General features: G+C 55.0%; 1 protein-coding gene across 3 annotated transcripts in view; it reads left to right on the top strand.

Moving 5' to 3' along the window:
* Nucleotides 1-416: 416 nt before the first annotated feature.
* Nucleotides 417-12,996, top strand: part of SMAD7 (SMAD family member 7) — a 29,885-nt gene continuing 17,305 nt past the window's right edge. The window contains exons 1-4 of one of the 3 annotated variants that reach the window (XM_086682933.1): nt 417-1,029; nt 2,335-2,388; nt 8,251-8,325; nt 11,759-11,839. In XM_086682933.1, coding sequence (XP_086539059.1) covers nt 417-1,029; nt 2,335-2,388; nt 8,251-8,325; nt 11,759-11,839 — 823 coding nt within the window. The remainder of the gene's footprint in view (nt 1,030-2,334; nt 2,389-8,250; nt 8,326-11,758; nt 11,840-12,996) is intronic. The other 2 variants (XM_086682931.1, XM_086682932.1) reach the window with 2 other exon arrangements.

Here is a 12,996-nt window from a genome sequence, read left to right as displayed (position 1 = left end):
GCCGAGGCTGGCGAGCCCGACACTCGGGAGCCGCTGCGGGGGGGCCTCTTTTTTGGGAGGCGCCGACCGGGGCAGGCTTCGCCGCCCCCAGGGAAGCGGCGGCCGCGTTCCTCCGGGGTGCGCCGGGGCCCGAGAGCCGCGCTCGGCGCGGGCCGCGCGGGGTGGGGCAGCCAGAGCGCAGGCCCCCGAGCCCCGGCGGGCGCCCCCGGGCCCCCGCGCGCGCCCCGGCCTCCGGGAGACTGGCGCATGCCACGGAGCGCCCCTCGGGCCGCCGCCGCTCCTGCCCGGGCCCCTGCTGCTGCTGCTGTCGCCTGCGCCTGCTGCCCCAACTCGGCGCCCGACTTCTTCATGGTGTGCGGAGGTCATGTTCGCTCCTTAGCCGGCAAACGACTTTTCTCCTCGCCTCCTCGCCCCGCATGTTCAGGACCAAACGATCTGCGCTCGTCCGGCGTCTCTGGAGGAGCCGTGCGCCCGGCGGCGAGGACGAGGAGGAGGGCGCGGGGGGAGGCGGAGGAGGAGGCGAGCTGCGGGGAGAAGGGGCGACGGACGGCCGGGCGCATGGGGCCGGTGGCGGCGGCGCGGGCAGGGCTGGCTGCTGCCTGGGCAAGGCGGTCAGAGGTGCCAAAGGTCACCACCATCCCCACCCCCCAGCCACGGGCGCCGGCGCGGCCGGGGGCGCCGAGGCGGATCTGAAGGCGCTCACGCACTCGGTGCTCAAGAAACTGAAGGAACGGCAGTTGGAGCTGCTGCTCCAGGCCGTGGAGTCCCGCGGCGGTACGCGCACCGCGTGCCTCCTGCTGCCCGGTCGCCTGGACTGCAGGCTGGGCCTGGGGGCGCCCGCCGGCTCGCAGCCCGCGCAGCCGCCCTCGTCCTACTCGCTCCCCCTCCTGCTGTGCAAAGTGTTCAGGTGGCCGGATCTCAGGCATTCCTCGGAAGTCAAGAGGCTGTGTTGCTGTGAATCTTACGGGAAGATCAACCCCGAGCTGGTGTGCTGCAACCCCCATCACCTTAGCCGACTCTGCGAACTAGGTAAGAAGTTATTCTGCGCCCACCCTCTTGCCTCCTCCCCCTGGCGCGCAAGTGGTAGAAGAACCCCCACTCTCCCGGGCTGTGTGTGTATGTGTGTGCAGCCGCCACCTCTCCCGGGGGGGGGGGGTGTACATCCCCTCCTGGGAAGAGCCTTTAGGGACAAAAGTAGAGAAAGGACAAGGGGAATCTGCAAGGGCATTCCCTGGGGGTTCCCTTCCAGTTTTTCCTCCTCTGCTGCCCCGAGGTGGGCTGTGGGCACAGCTTGTGCACGCACTCCACAGACACGCGGCTCAAAATTTAAATGCCTTCATTTCCACAGCAGCTAGGCGGTGCAGAGACAAGTGGGGGTCACGCCTCCCCTGCACCCGGAAAAGCACTGAGGTGTGTGGCCGCGTTGGATTCGGGCCAGGCCCGCCGAGGAAGGTTGGGAGAAGCGAGTTGTAGAGGCTGGAAAGTCTCTGCTCCTTTAGTAAATAAGGACAGTCAGGTCGGGATACTCCCCGGCCCCACAGCTCTGGGGTCTTGGGGCAAAGAAGGTTAGGATGGGAGGCAGGACTGGATACCCGCTCTCAAGCCAGCCAGCCAGGATGGAAAAGAGCAAGCGATCAGAAGTTGGGTGTCCCCAACTTTTTCCTTTCTTTCAGTAAAGCACACAGTGGACTATAGGGTGGTCTGCCCCCAGCGCCTCTGTGCCTTTGCTGCCCTTTTATTGCGCCAGGGCCTGGGCTTCACCTCTGAGACCCCAGCCTCCCCGTCTTTTTCCTCCCAGCCTCCTCTGTTGCTTCCCGTTTCTCCACGTCTCTGTGCACAGCGGGGGATGTACCTCGGGCGCCCACAGATCCTCCCAAGTTCACCAGCGCACTTGGGGCGCGTCTCCCGGGTGGGCTGGGAACGGGGATCCCCGAGTTTCTGCGCGGGCGTGCAGCGGTGCGGCGGGAGGGGGGCGGGCGGGGTGAATTGCACCCCTGGGGGGCGGGGGCGGGGAGGGGGCTTTGTCGCTCCCCGCCCCGTGAACTGTGAAGTGCGCGGCCCGAGCCGGTGGTTTCCAGCCGGGCCGGCGGAGCGCGGCGGCGGCGGCGGCGGCGGCTGCAGACGTGGAGGAGCTGAGCGCCGAGGCTGGCGCCAGGCGGCCTCTTTTGTTTATCTGACAGCTAAATATCAAGGCAATCACCGCCTCGCGGCCCTGCCTCCAACCCCCACAGCTAAGACAAACAGTTGGGCTAAAAGAATGTCTCTGTTATCATAAGTTTCTATCTCTCTTTCTCATGGCTCGGCCTTTATTTTCTCTTACTTTTTTAATTCCAGAGTCTCCCCCTCCTCCTTACTCCAGATACCCGATGGATTTTCTCAAACCAACTGGTGAGTAGATGATTTTAAAAATACCCTTCCTATCTCAAGTTAGAAATGGAGCCTCTAGAACGCGGATTTTTTTATGTCTAGGCAGCGGCTTTGGGGAGGCGCTGGGCTTGCCCCGAGGTGGTTCTGGGTTTCCTCTGTTGGAAATTTGGTGGATTTTTCTGTTTTTGTTGTGGCTGGAGAGGGTGTGTGTGTGTGTGTGTGTGTGTGTGTGTGTGTGTGTGTGTGTGTGTAGATCTATCTATCTACTACGATTTTCTTTTTTGCAAAGATGTTTTTGTTCCTTTTTTGTGTATTTTCACTCTGTAACCAAATTGGCTCGGCTTTAACATGTGGAATTTGATCCACGAAGAAGTGTCTTGAGAGCCAAATAGGACAGGTTGATGGGAGAATTCGGAAAGTTTTGTGAGTGCCAGAAGAATCAGTGAGAAGAGTGGATAATTTGATGACAGAGGGAAGCCCGTTTCAAAGGTGCAGAGCAGGTCTTGGTTTGAAGTAAGAGCTTAGAAAATCTGAGAAGTAAAGGCAACAGCGTCCTGCTGGGTGTTCTGTGCTTCTGACACCTGCTAGTCAGCTCTGGCCCACGTTTTCTCAGAATTTGAGCTCGGGACCATGCAGGTTTTTAGCATAACTCTGCCTGCCTGTTGCTTTGTCCCTAGATGGCCCAGGGCCAGAGCAAAAGCCCATTTGAGACTGGCACCAGCCCTGTTGCGGTTGTCTGTATTCAGCTTCTAGCTGGCAGTGCAGGGGCTCATCCTGTGGAGGTAACAGTGCCACGGGGCACAGGGGTCAGCAGAACGGGGCTTTGGGAGTGCCTCCAGGGATGGGCCCCACTGTCCCAGAGCGCCTTCTTAAAGCAGCGGGAGATGCCCTAGCTGAGGAGTACGGATTGTTAACCTCGGTCTTCAGGCCTGTATACTGATGCCTGAAAAATGCAACCCTTGTGACATCTTTCTTTTGCCAAGGTTCTGGGAGAAGGAGAAGTGAAGGGTTGGGCCCCATTTCTGTCTTGGAATTCACAAGTCCTTCCGCCTCATGAGTTTTGGCTGTTGGGCCTTTCCCCCCACTAATTAAAAGTTTTGCTGGGGCGTTGTCATAAATTAAATACTTTAATGAACGGTGTAACCAAAGCCCATGTTCTGCAGCCAGCCCCCCCGGGACTCCGCCGCTCCCTGAAGTCGGGAGGCGTTGCTGCCTGCCCGGTGCCTGTCTAATAAGTGGCCTGCAAAGCATGTGATATTTTGCTTTCGATTTACAAAACACCAGATAAATGGTCATTAATGAGGAGATAACCGGCTCTCTGTATTTGTAACAAACGTTAACTGAAATTCCCAAGCTCTGTTTTCTCAAAGAATGTAACTTGACTGGGCTTTTGGCATCAGGACCCAGAATTCTTTCATGAGGTTTGCCCTGTAAGGGGCCATCCCCGCCTGCCCCGTTTTTGTTTCTCCTTCTGTAGCCTTCCAATCTGGAGGGATTCCTTGCAAGAGAGAAAGACCAGTCACCTTGGCCCCAGGAGTAAAGATTGCTAGGGGTGAATAAATGCTCCCAGAAACCTCCTAAAACTGTAGAACAGAAGGGCCACAATTCTCCCGGGTTTCCTGCAGAGATATCAGGATAAATCTGTTCGCAGGATTCAGGCGGTCCTTCTGCCAGGCCAGGACCTCATTTGCAGTGAGTGGAGTGATATATTTATTCATTAGCAAGTGTTGACATTAGGTAGCAAAATGTGTGTAAACAGAGAAGCCACAAAGACAGGAATGTGCCATTTCCAAGGGGGAGAAAAAGTTTTCCAGATCAGCCAATAGGAAGTGATTAACCTGCCAATCGGAAACTCAAACAGCTGGTTACTCACCCAAAACGTTTTGTTTAAAACCAAACAAGAAAGGGAATGAAAAAAGGCCCTGTCGTGGAAGGACGTGAGGTGGTACAGGCCATGCCCCTGTGGAAGGAACTGTCCCGACTTGCTGGAGGGCAGCCAGGTCTGGGAACCGTGGGGCTAGGGACAGGTCTGGGGCCGGTTTTGCCGGCTGCTGTGGCCAGGGCCAGGGCCGTTGAGGTCACACACACAGATGGGATGCTGTCCCCGCTTTTCGTCTTCACCTTGTACATGGGAGGAGAGTACTTGGCTGGGAAATTCAGATCAGCTGCTTGCTTTCTTGAGTGTGTGAGCCCCAGGTTGAAGTTTTGGTCTGGGGTGACTAGGTGAGAACCAGGAGCCAGGTTTTATAATGGACAGCTGTTAAAATCTTAACTGGCTACACAACGAAGGGAATCCCTTCTGTGAAGTCTCCAGCTTGGGAAGAGGTGGTGGGAAGGGAACTGGGGAAGGGACCTGGGTGCTAGGCGGTCCCAAACCAGTAGGATCTTCCGGGAAGGGTTAGACATACCTGAACCAAAGGGCAAGGTGGCTGTGACTTGTGACTATCTGAAGTCAAGAAGGCTCCTTCCTCTCCCGCAAGGGATAGGAACATGCTGTTCGAAAGTAGAACTTATGTTGTGGGGGGCGGGGGGGATGCTGAGGGGTTGCTATGTGGGCCCTGCTCCCTGTGTCCTCTGTATCTGATGGTGTGCAAGACTTCCCAGAATGGCTGGAGTTGAGGATGTTGCTGGGGACACTGTATTTGCTTAGGCCAGGGTCCCAGGTGACCAGCACCCATTTGGTAGATCAAGCCTCCAAAGGGTAGTTGAGAAGTCTGGGATCTAGGCCTGCCTGCTTTTACCTCTTAACTCACCGTCTCCTAATTTTTCTGGGCCTCTGTAAGTCTAGTTGATCAAAGAGTTAAGAGTTAGATGATTCATTCATTTGCTCATTTATTGGCTCGTTCATTCATTCTACAGGCCTAATGATGTGCCTGCCTGAAAATGTGGATGATTCCCATGCAGTGGATTGTGCTCTATCCAGGGTTCATGGGAGCTGTGGATTGGGGCAGAAGCTGGGACATTGAGCGTGTGGTTGGGGGAGCGGGGCTGGGGCTCCTTGGGCCCCGGTGGCTCTTGGGAAGCTCAGAGCTATGTTGACGAGAATATCTGAGCTCTCCTGGAACCATTCTCTTGGTGAGAGGAATAGAATCCCCAGCCCCTTCACCTTGTGCTCCTTGCACAGCTCATTCCTTGGCTGGTCCCCAGGCTTGCGTCTTCAAGGATTGTCTTTTTCTCCCAGAGAACCCAGCACTTACTGGGTGCTTGGTAATGTTTAACGGTGGATAAGAGCCAGGAATGGCCTAGAGCCTAGAGTGTGTGCATCCTGGGCCCTGGAGAGCTGGGGACACGGGCAGAGGCTGAGACACTGGCTTTGGACCTCTGTCTCTGGGTGAGGGCTGGGGGTGTGGCCTCTTGGACCTTTACGAGCCCTGCAGTAGCTTGAGGAGGCCAGTCTGGATGCTGAGGCCGTCTGGGCCTAACTACCTGCAGGGAAGAGTGAGGACTTGGGCCCCTGGGGAGGGAGAGCTGTGGGATGGGCTGGATGAGCGCTCAACTCTTGCTCACGGCCCAGCTCACTGGGTGGCCCCCTGGGCTAGTCAGTGACGCCTCAGTTTACCAAGGTGCGGGTCCAACAGGTATACTTTAGTACTTCACAGAGGTGGCGGGGAGGCCTAATTAATGTTTGTAAATCCCTCTTGAGATCAAAGGCTCTGCAGAAGGGCAGAGCACCATTTCATAAAAACGCTTGTGGTTGCCGGAGCTGGCTTACCTTTGATCTGAGACAGGCTGACACCTTGAATGTGGTCCCAGCTCTGCCCTGAGATGCCAGGCTCTTCCTTTGAAACCCACTTTGCCCCTGGGATTCAGCCAGCCAAAGCCGGAGGAAGGCAGGGGGCAGTGGCCGTGGATACGTCCTCCTGTTTAATGTGGGGGTGTCTTCCGCTTGTGGGTAGGTAAAACCTATCTCTCGAACATGGTGAAGGCCATCCAAGTAGTTTAAAAAGTGCAGGGTATACACCATTTAACAAGCAGCTTCCATTTTCTGCTCCCCTATTGTTTTCCATTTGATTAAGTGTCTCCTGTAAAACTGTATATTCCTGTTAGGAATTACACTTTATCCTGATAAAATGAGATTACGCACACAGTCTTTTCTCTCTTGTTCTGCCTATGGCCCCCACTCCTCCCCTCTGCTCCTGTTGAGAATTCTTGAAAAGTTGTTCTTCCAGCCTGAGAGAGAATGCGGGAGACGGAAGGTTCTGGGATTAGAGAGAGAATCTCAGAGTTGGAGGGGTAGGCAGCAGAAATCCAGACGTGGTTTGGGGGCCCTGGGTAGGCCATGCTCAGTCCCTCCCCCGCCTTTTATTGGGGAATGAAGGCTGCTGCTGGGCTACTAAATAAAGGATTCCAAATGGGCTTACTTGCCTCCGGGCTTCTCTTTCCATTGGCTTCCTGTTTGCCAGCGTGGCCAAGTGGTTCCAATGGGAAACTGGTAGAACACACCCCAGGTTCATCCTGCTGGTGACCTGGGGTGGTTGGGGGACGGGAATTGAACCGTCTAACCCAGTGTGCTTGCAGTGGAGCCACGAAGCCCCTTTCCGGAGCTGGCCTCTCACTATGGCCCTCAGTTTGGCCTTGGCAGTGATGCATGATGAGCTTTCAGGGTCTTGTGTACTTTTGTTTCATGGGGCTAATGAGTTGTGTTTCGTGGGCATTAGGTTTTGGTTTAATTACTCGGAGGGAGGTTGTGGAGTCTGTTTCTCAGCTAGAATTGTCATTAGCCTCGTTAGCGTTTAGGTCACTGTGCTAAGCACCTGAGGGTGACAGAAACATTGAAGAGAAGCTTATAGGCTGGTTAGGGCTTACAGGATCTGAAGGTAAAAGATGAGCAAAGTCGGCAGAAGGGAATTCCAAGTGCCGGATGCCAGAAAAATTTTATAGGAACCAAGGGCAAGGGAGCCTTGCAGGTCTGGGGCTGCCCGGGAAGGTTTCCAGAGAGGAGTTTGGACCAGGCCTAGAAGGAGGTAGAACGTTTCCCCTTCAGCTGGGAGCCTTGTTCTCGGTCCTGATGTGCCGGTGGCTTTATACAGATGTGCACATGAGTAAGATTCATTGGGTTCTTTTTATTTTATTTTAATTCAAAAATGTTTTTCATGTTTATTTATTTTGAGAGGGAGACAGAGCACCAGCAGGGAAGGGGCAGAGAGAGGGAGAGAGAGAGAGAGAGAGAGAGAAAGAGAAAGAGAGACAGACAGACAGACAGAGACAGAGAGAATCCCAAGCAGGCTCTGTGCTGACAGGGCAGAGCCCGACCCCGGGATCGATCCCATCAACCTCGAGATCACGACCTGAGCCGAGATCTAGTACCGGACGCTTAACCGGCCGAGTCACCCAGGCGCCCACCATGGGGTTGTCCTTGAGATTTGTATGCCTCATTATACTTCTGATACATTAGTTAAAAGAGAAAAAAGTCCCTTCAGCCCAAGGGCAGTCTTGAGAAAGTCCTGAAGAACTGGGAAGTCTAACAAGATGAGGGAGACACTGGTCTATGGGAGTGGCAGAGAGGCCCCTGGATCTACAGGAAGGCTTCACCTTGGGGGTTGAGAGCAGAGCCCAGGCTTCCTTTGACCTTGGGAACTACCTGGTTTCCTCAATGGGGGACTTGCAATAAAAGAGAAATTCCAGCCAGTCTGCGATCGAGCCTGACTTGACTAATGATTAACTGGCTGCCCAGAGCCCAGACCGGTGACAAGGTGCTGTGGTCTGTCTTCTGATGGGCAGCGAAGCCTGAGCAGACCATTAATAATCAGCATCGCGGTGGGGAGTCAGCTGTTTGGAATGTGTGGTTTCTCTTTAATGCTGTTTAGAATGTGCTTAAAAATTAATCTTGGTGTTTTTATTTATTTGTTTGTGTATTTATTTCTCTCCTTTTCACATCCACAGCAGACTGTCCAGATGCTGTGCCTTCCTCCGCTGAAACAGGGGGAACGAATTATCTGGCCCCTGGGGGGCTTTCAGGTGAGACATTTTCTCTTATTTCCCTGGCAGTTTCAAGACCTCTTGAAATGACTGGAGACGAGAGGAATCGGGGTGGCCTTCTGCCACCCCAGCTGGTCTGGAATTAATTCTCACTTTTATGTGCTTGAACTGGATGCATCCGTGGTGACTCTGGCCCTTGAGCTCGCCATTCTGCAGTCCCTTACGCATCAGGACCCTGGGCCTGCTCTGTTGAGGAAGTGGGGGCCAGCTGGGGACTGGCATGATGCTGTGTTTCATGGTTATTGTTAAAGCAGCTACTGGCTCTGGGGGCTTCCGCTCGGTGACTTTGGCATTAGTTCATGGGTTTAAGCTTAAGCTCTTTCTTGCACTTGCCCTTAGTGCATGGAGTGCCTTGAAAGGGGATCGATCCACCTTTTGGGAACCCGTTGAAGACAGATCCCAGGCGTAGGGTGGGAGTTCAACGCAGATGTCCTTGATGCTTCTGTGCAGGTTTTAATTCCCAGTCTAGCTTTAGTGCAGGATTCTGTAGCGCGTATCCGGAGACGGGAGCCACAGGATGGAGGCACTGAGGACAGTAGAGACTTGGCAGTGCTACCCGGGAGGGAAGGTCTGGAATGCCAGTGCTGGAGGGTTATGGGAATGAGGGAGGTAGCCTGAGCATCACTGCCCCTGAGGGGCATGAGAAGAGAGTCATAAACTTGTAGGAGCTCATTAGCAACGTAAGTAGGAAGCATTTTCCTCTTTTTCAAAAGACATCCTATTTCTACCTGATTTTCCCACCCAGTGTGCCGTCTCTGGATTTTCCAGGAGCCAGCTAAAGCAAGAGGGAGAGTCACCCGGTTGGGGGGGGGGTATGGGTAGGGGAGAAATTCCAGGGTTCCGTGCATTTGTCGTTGCTTGCCTCTGGGACGTTGGCAGAGGAGCATGGCGGCTCAGATGGAACCGTCTGGGGGGGGCTGCTGTGGTGTGCCCTCTTTTGTGAGGTGACCTCTTATTGGCTGGATGCTGCCTCTAAGGCCATGGTCATGCTCATCCTGGCCAGCCCCTCCCAGGCTCTCCTGTCCAGGAACGGAGCTTGCTGAGGACGCCTTTAGGAAGACCCTTGTTTGTTTTTATTTCAGGGCAATATATACTCTTGACTTATCTGCCGCAGAGGGTATTGTTTACACAAAGCTCCTAATGAGAAGTGGGCAGGAAGAAGAGGGACCCGGCGAGGGGCGGGGGCATCGTGTGTGGGGAGGAGCGGGGGGACCGCGGGCGGTGGAGGAGGGAGAACATGCTGGAACGGGTGAACTGCGTCTTTTCTGCTTTCTAAGGCTGAGAAAGTTCCTGAAAGAAAGAAGGCCAAGAAGAGGAGAGGGTCTGGGCAAAATAACACACTCAGGATGTTGTTCGATGGGTTTATTTTTTAAATCCTGAATGTGCAGGGAGGAGCCCCAGCCCTTTTGAACCACATGAAATAAGCAAGGGAAGTGGTAGCTTTTGAAAGGGGGCTTTTCGGAAGGGTTGTCTTATTGATAACATCTTGTCTGTCTTGTCTGCTGGAGGAAATGACGACACCAAGCCGAGCATCTCCTTCCTCGGCCCCGTGCAGCCCTATTTGAGTTAGGTGGGCTTTCTGTTCCCAAAGCCATTCCAGTCCTAGAAAGAAACCGGGACGGGACGGGACGGGGCGGGGGGGGGGGGGGGTGAGTAAAACAATTATTAACTGCTCTCCCCGCCCCCCCAAGGTAATTGCAACCATTTAGATTACTGAGGCGCTGCTTGGGAGGAGGAGTGGTTGTCTCTGAAGGGATCGAAGGGTTTAACAAAACTGCAAAAAAGAAAAAGACCAGGGGGCCTCCACATGAAAGAGCATTTGTTTTGAATTTTAGCTCTTAATTTACTAATTCCCAAGGCTTCAAAGTTTGAGCTCTTTCTTCTTTCCGTTCGGAGTTGGAACAGCTTATTAATAACGTGCTGTGGGGGGAAATTGAAGGAACTTGAGTTTTGGGTTGGCGCCCAGTGGTTTGGGGGGTGTCAGGGGAGGCGATGGGCACAGAGAAACCCAGGAATACACCCTTTGTGGCGAGAGTGCCCCCGAAAAGATGGTTTAATGGCCCGGGTCCAGGACGAGGGTTTTGCAGATGGAGAGAGCCCAGACCTCGTCCTTCCCAAGTTGATCTTTCCATGGGGGGGGGTTGGCTTGGGTGTGTCCACCTTGGAGGGTGAGGCTGGTGGGGGCTGTGGAGACGTAGCCGAGTGGGACAGGGCTGCGTGGGGGAAGGGGTTAGCAGAGGCTGGAAGGTGGGAGCCTGCTTCAGGAAGGGGGGGGGGCACTGGGCATCAAGGTGGGGAGCGGTGAACGCGCCCAGAAGGATTTGCCCCCTCCTCCCCCTTGAAATAACCTCTCTGAGTGTCTCTTTCACAGGCCCTGTGTGCTGTTTTCCTTCCTGTCCTGCCCTGGCTGAGAGCGGGCTTAATGAATGGGGCTCAGTTTAGGGTGGGAGGAAGGTCGGGAGCGGGAGCCAGGGCTTGATTCTCTTGGCAAGGGAAGAAGGGAAAGAAAAAACAGCCAAATGTGAAAATGTGGTGCCTCGGAGGTGGGGGTGGGGGTGTGCTCAAAGGCATTCCCCTCCTGAACTGCCGGGGTGACTCCAAGGCTGGCCCTTCCCTCTCGTGCGAGGAAGGGGAGTGGGCGGGTGGGAGCCCTGGGAGCAGGCCCGCTGGCTGCACTTGAAGTTCCAGCCTTGCAGCTTGGGTCTGGCCGGGGAGGCGACAGGCCCAGGCCTCCGGGACTTGCAGGGAAACATACCCCACCCCTGCAAGTTTCCTCAGTCTGGGAAAAACGGCACATTTTTAGAAGGCTGTGACTCGGTTCCAGGAGATTGTACTTTCATTTCTGACAGCCGGCTCTCTGAGACAGATGGATTGCTTGGTGCATGGTTTGGTGTGTGCGTGTGTGCGCACGCGTGTGCTGCAGACGTACAGATAGCCGATCCCGTGCACAGAACACACGAGCAGGCAGGTGCCCGCAGGCAGGCTGTGGGATGGGCCAAGGGGTAGGCGGACGGCAGGGTATGCACTCTGGGGGTCGGGGGCGGAGTGTTGGTGCATTGGGTCTGAACTGGGATCTGGCAGCGCTTAGTTAAGCTCTGGGCGGACAGTGCCTTTTCAAAGGCGTGCATCTCCAGAATAAGCCCTTGCTGCTGGAGTGTCTGTGTCCTGGCCCAGGAAGACCCACCTTTGGAGAGGTCTGCTGTTGAGGGGAAGCTTCTTCGTTCGGCTCAGTGGTGATGGGAGCGGGAAGGATTTGCCCCCGGAGCTTTCACCGTCTCCCTGGTGATCAAAAGCATGTGCTAGAAGCCGCCATGTTTGCAGCCTCCATCTGGAGTCCCCGGTGGGGCTCTCTCGTTTAGCTCGTCTGCTGTCCTGGTTTGGGCAGGATGGAGGAGCACCGTCTCGCCTGCAGATTCTGGGTTGTTCAGCCATAGACCCATCCTTCAGCCTCCTCCTGTATGTATTAATGTCTGGAGCTGGCTGGGCCTCCGCCGTCAGTGCTTCCTTGGGTTGGGACACGGATTGGAGGCCAACACTTTGTACTTCTTTAAACTTCAAGAGAGACGCCACTGTGGATTTCAAGGAAGGAGCTGGGAGGCAGTGGTGACATAGGTACTGACGTGTCTCGCGGGGCTTGTTGGGGGGAGTTGAGGGAGCCCCAACTCTTGGCTGCGTAGAGTCATGCTTATTGGAGAGACGCCGTCCCACCAGCCTAAGGGAGGCCAACTCCTTTGCAGGCTCTCCTTTGTGTAGCTTCTGGTTGCCACTTCTGGGTGATGGGAGGTCAGCGGCCACTCCGGGAACTTGTCTCTTCCTTCTCTTTGGTCCCTGCAGACGTCTTGGATTGCCTCAGAGAGACAAGAGTCTTCAAAAATATCTATCTAATCAGAAAATGTGGTTCCGGCTCCGTCCAAGTAGTAAATTTAGGCTCAAAGCAAGGAGCTTAGGAAAGTTTGCTTCATCTTGTTCATCAGATACCTGTGAACAAGTCCTTATTGTCTGGCTTGGAGTGGCGATGGGACACTGGGAATTTGGGACCCGGGTGGCTGTTGCCGTGTTTTTGTGTCACCTTCCTCTGCCTGGGAACGAGCAGCTTGTGGTTTTTGCTGAGGTCTCTAATGTTTGGGGGAGTCAGATGGACTAGCACATGTGACTGTGAGTGAGCTTCCTTACCTGCCCACTCCCTTACACCCCAGATCCAGACAGTCTGGATCTCTAGGGACTCAGCCCATATCTCCCTAAATGCCAGTGTAATGACTCGGGCCTCTGTCGGCTCACCTGCTGCACACCTACTCCCCAGTGAAGGACCGGTCCTGGACAGCAGCTCAGGTTTTTGCAATGCTCGAGGTCATGCTTCCGGCCCTGGATCAGGGCTCACTGATGAAACCCCCTTTGTCCTGGAAAGAATGAGGTAGTCAGGCAGGGGTTAAATGCAGGGAGACAGCATTTAAAGTCTCTGGAGCAAATCTGGGCTGCTCTCCTGGCCAGACTGGACGGGCTTCCGCCTCGTGCATCCTGTCACTGAGGCAGAACAGGGCCTCCCAGCAAAGGGGCAGGGGGCCAGGTAAGGGCCGGGTTCTGTCCGGAGTCGCTTCTAGGTAAAGTCCAGCACATTAAATCTCACCGTTCGCCTTGGACCTTCCCTTAGCT

This window comes from Puma concolor, chromosome D3, assembly GCF_028749965.1.
Source record: "Puma concolor isolate L17-30 chromosome D3, mPumCon1.1.hap2, whole genome shotgun sequence".
NCBI classification, from domain to species: Eukaryota; Metazoa; Chordata; class Mammalia; order Carnivora; family Felidae; genus Puma; species Puma concolor.
Note: the sequence above shows the minus strand (reverse complement) of the source record. Positions and strands in the feature narration are given on the sequence as shown.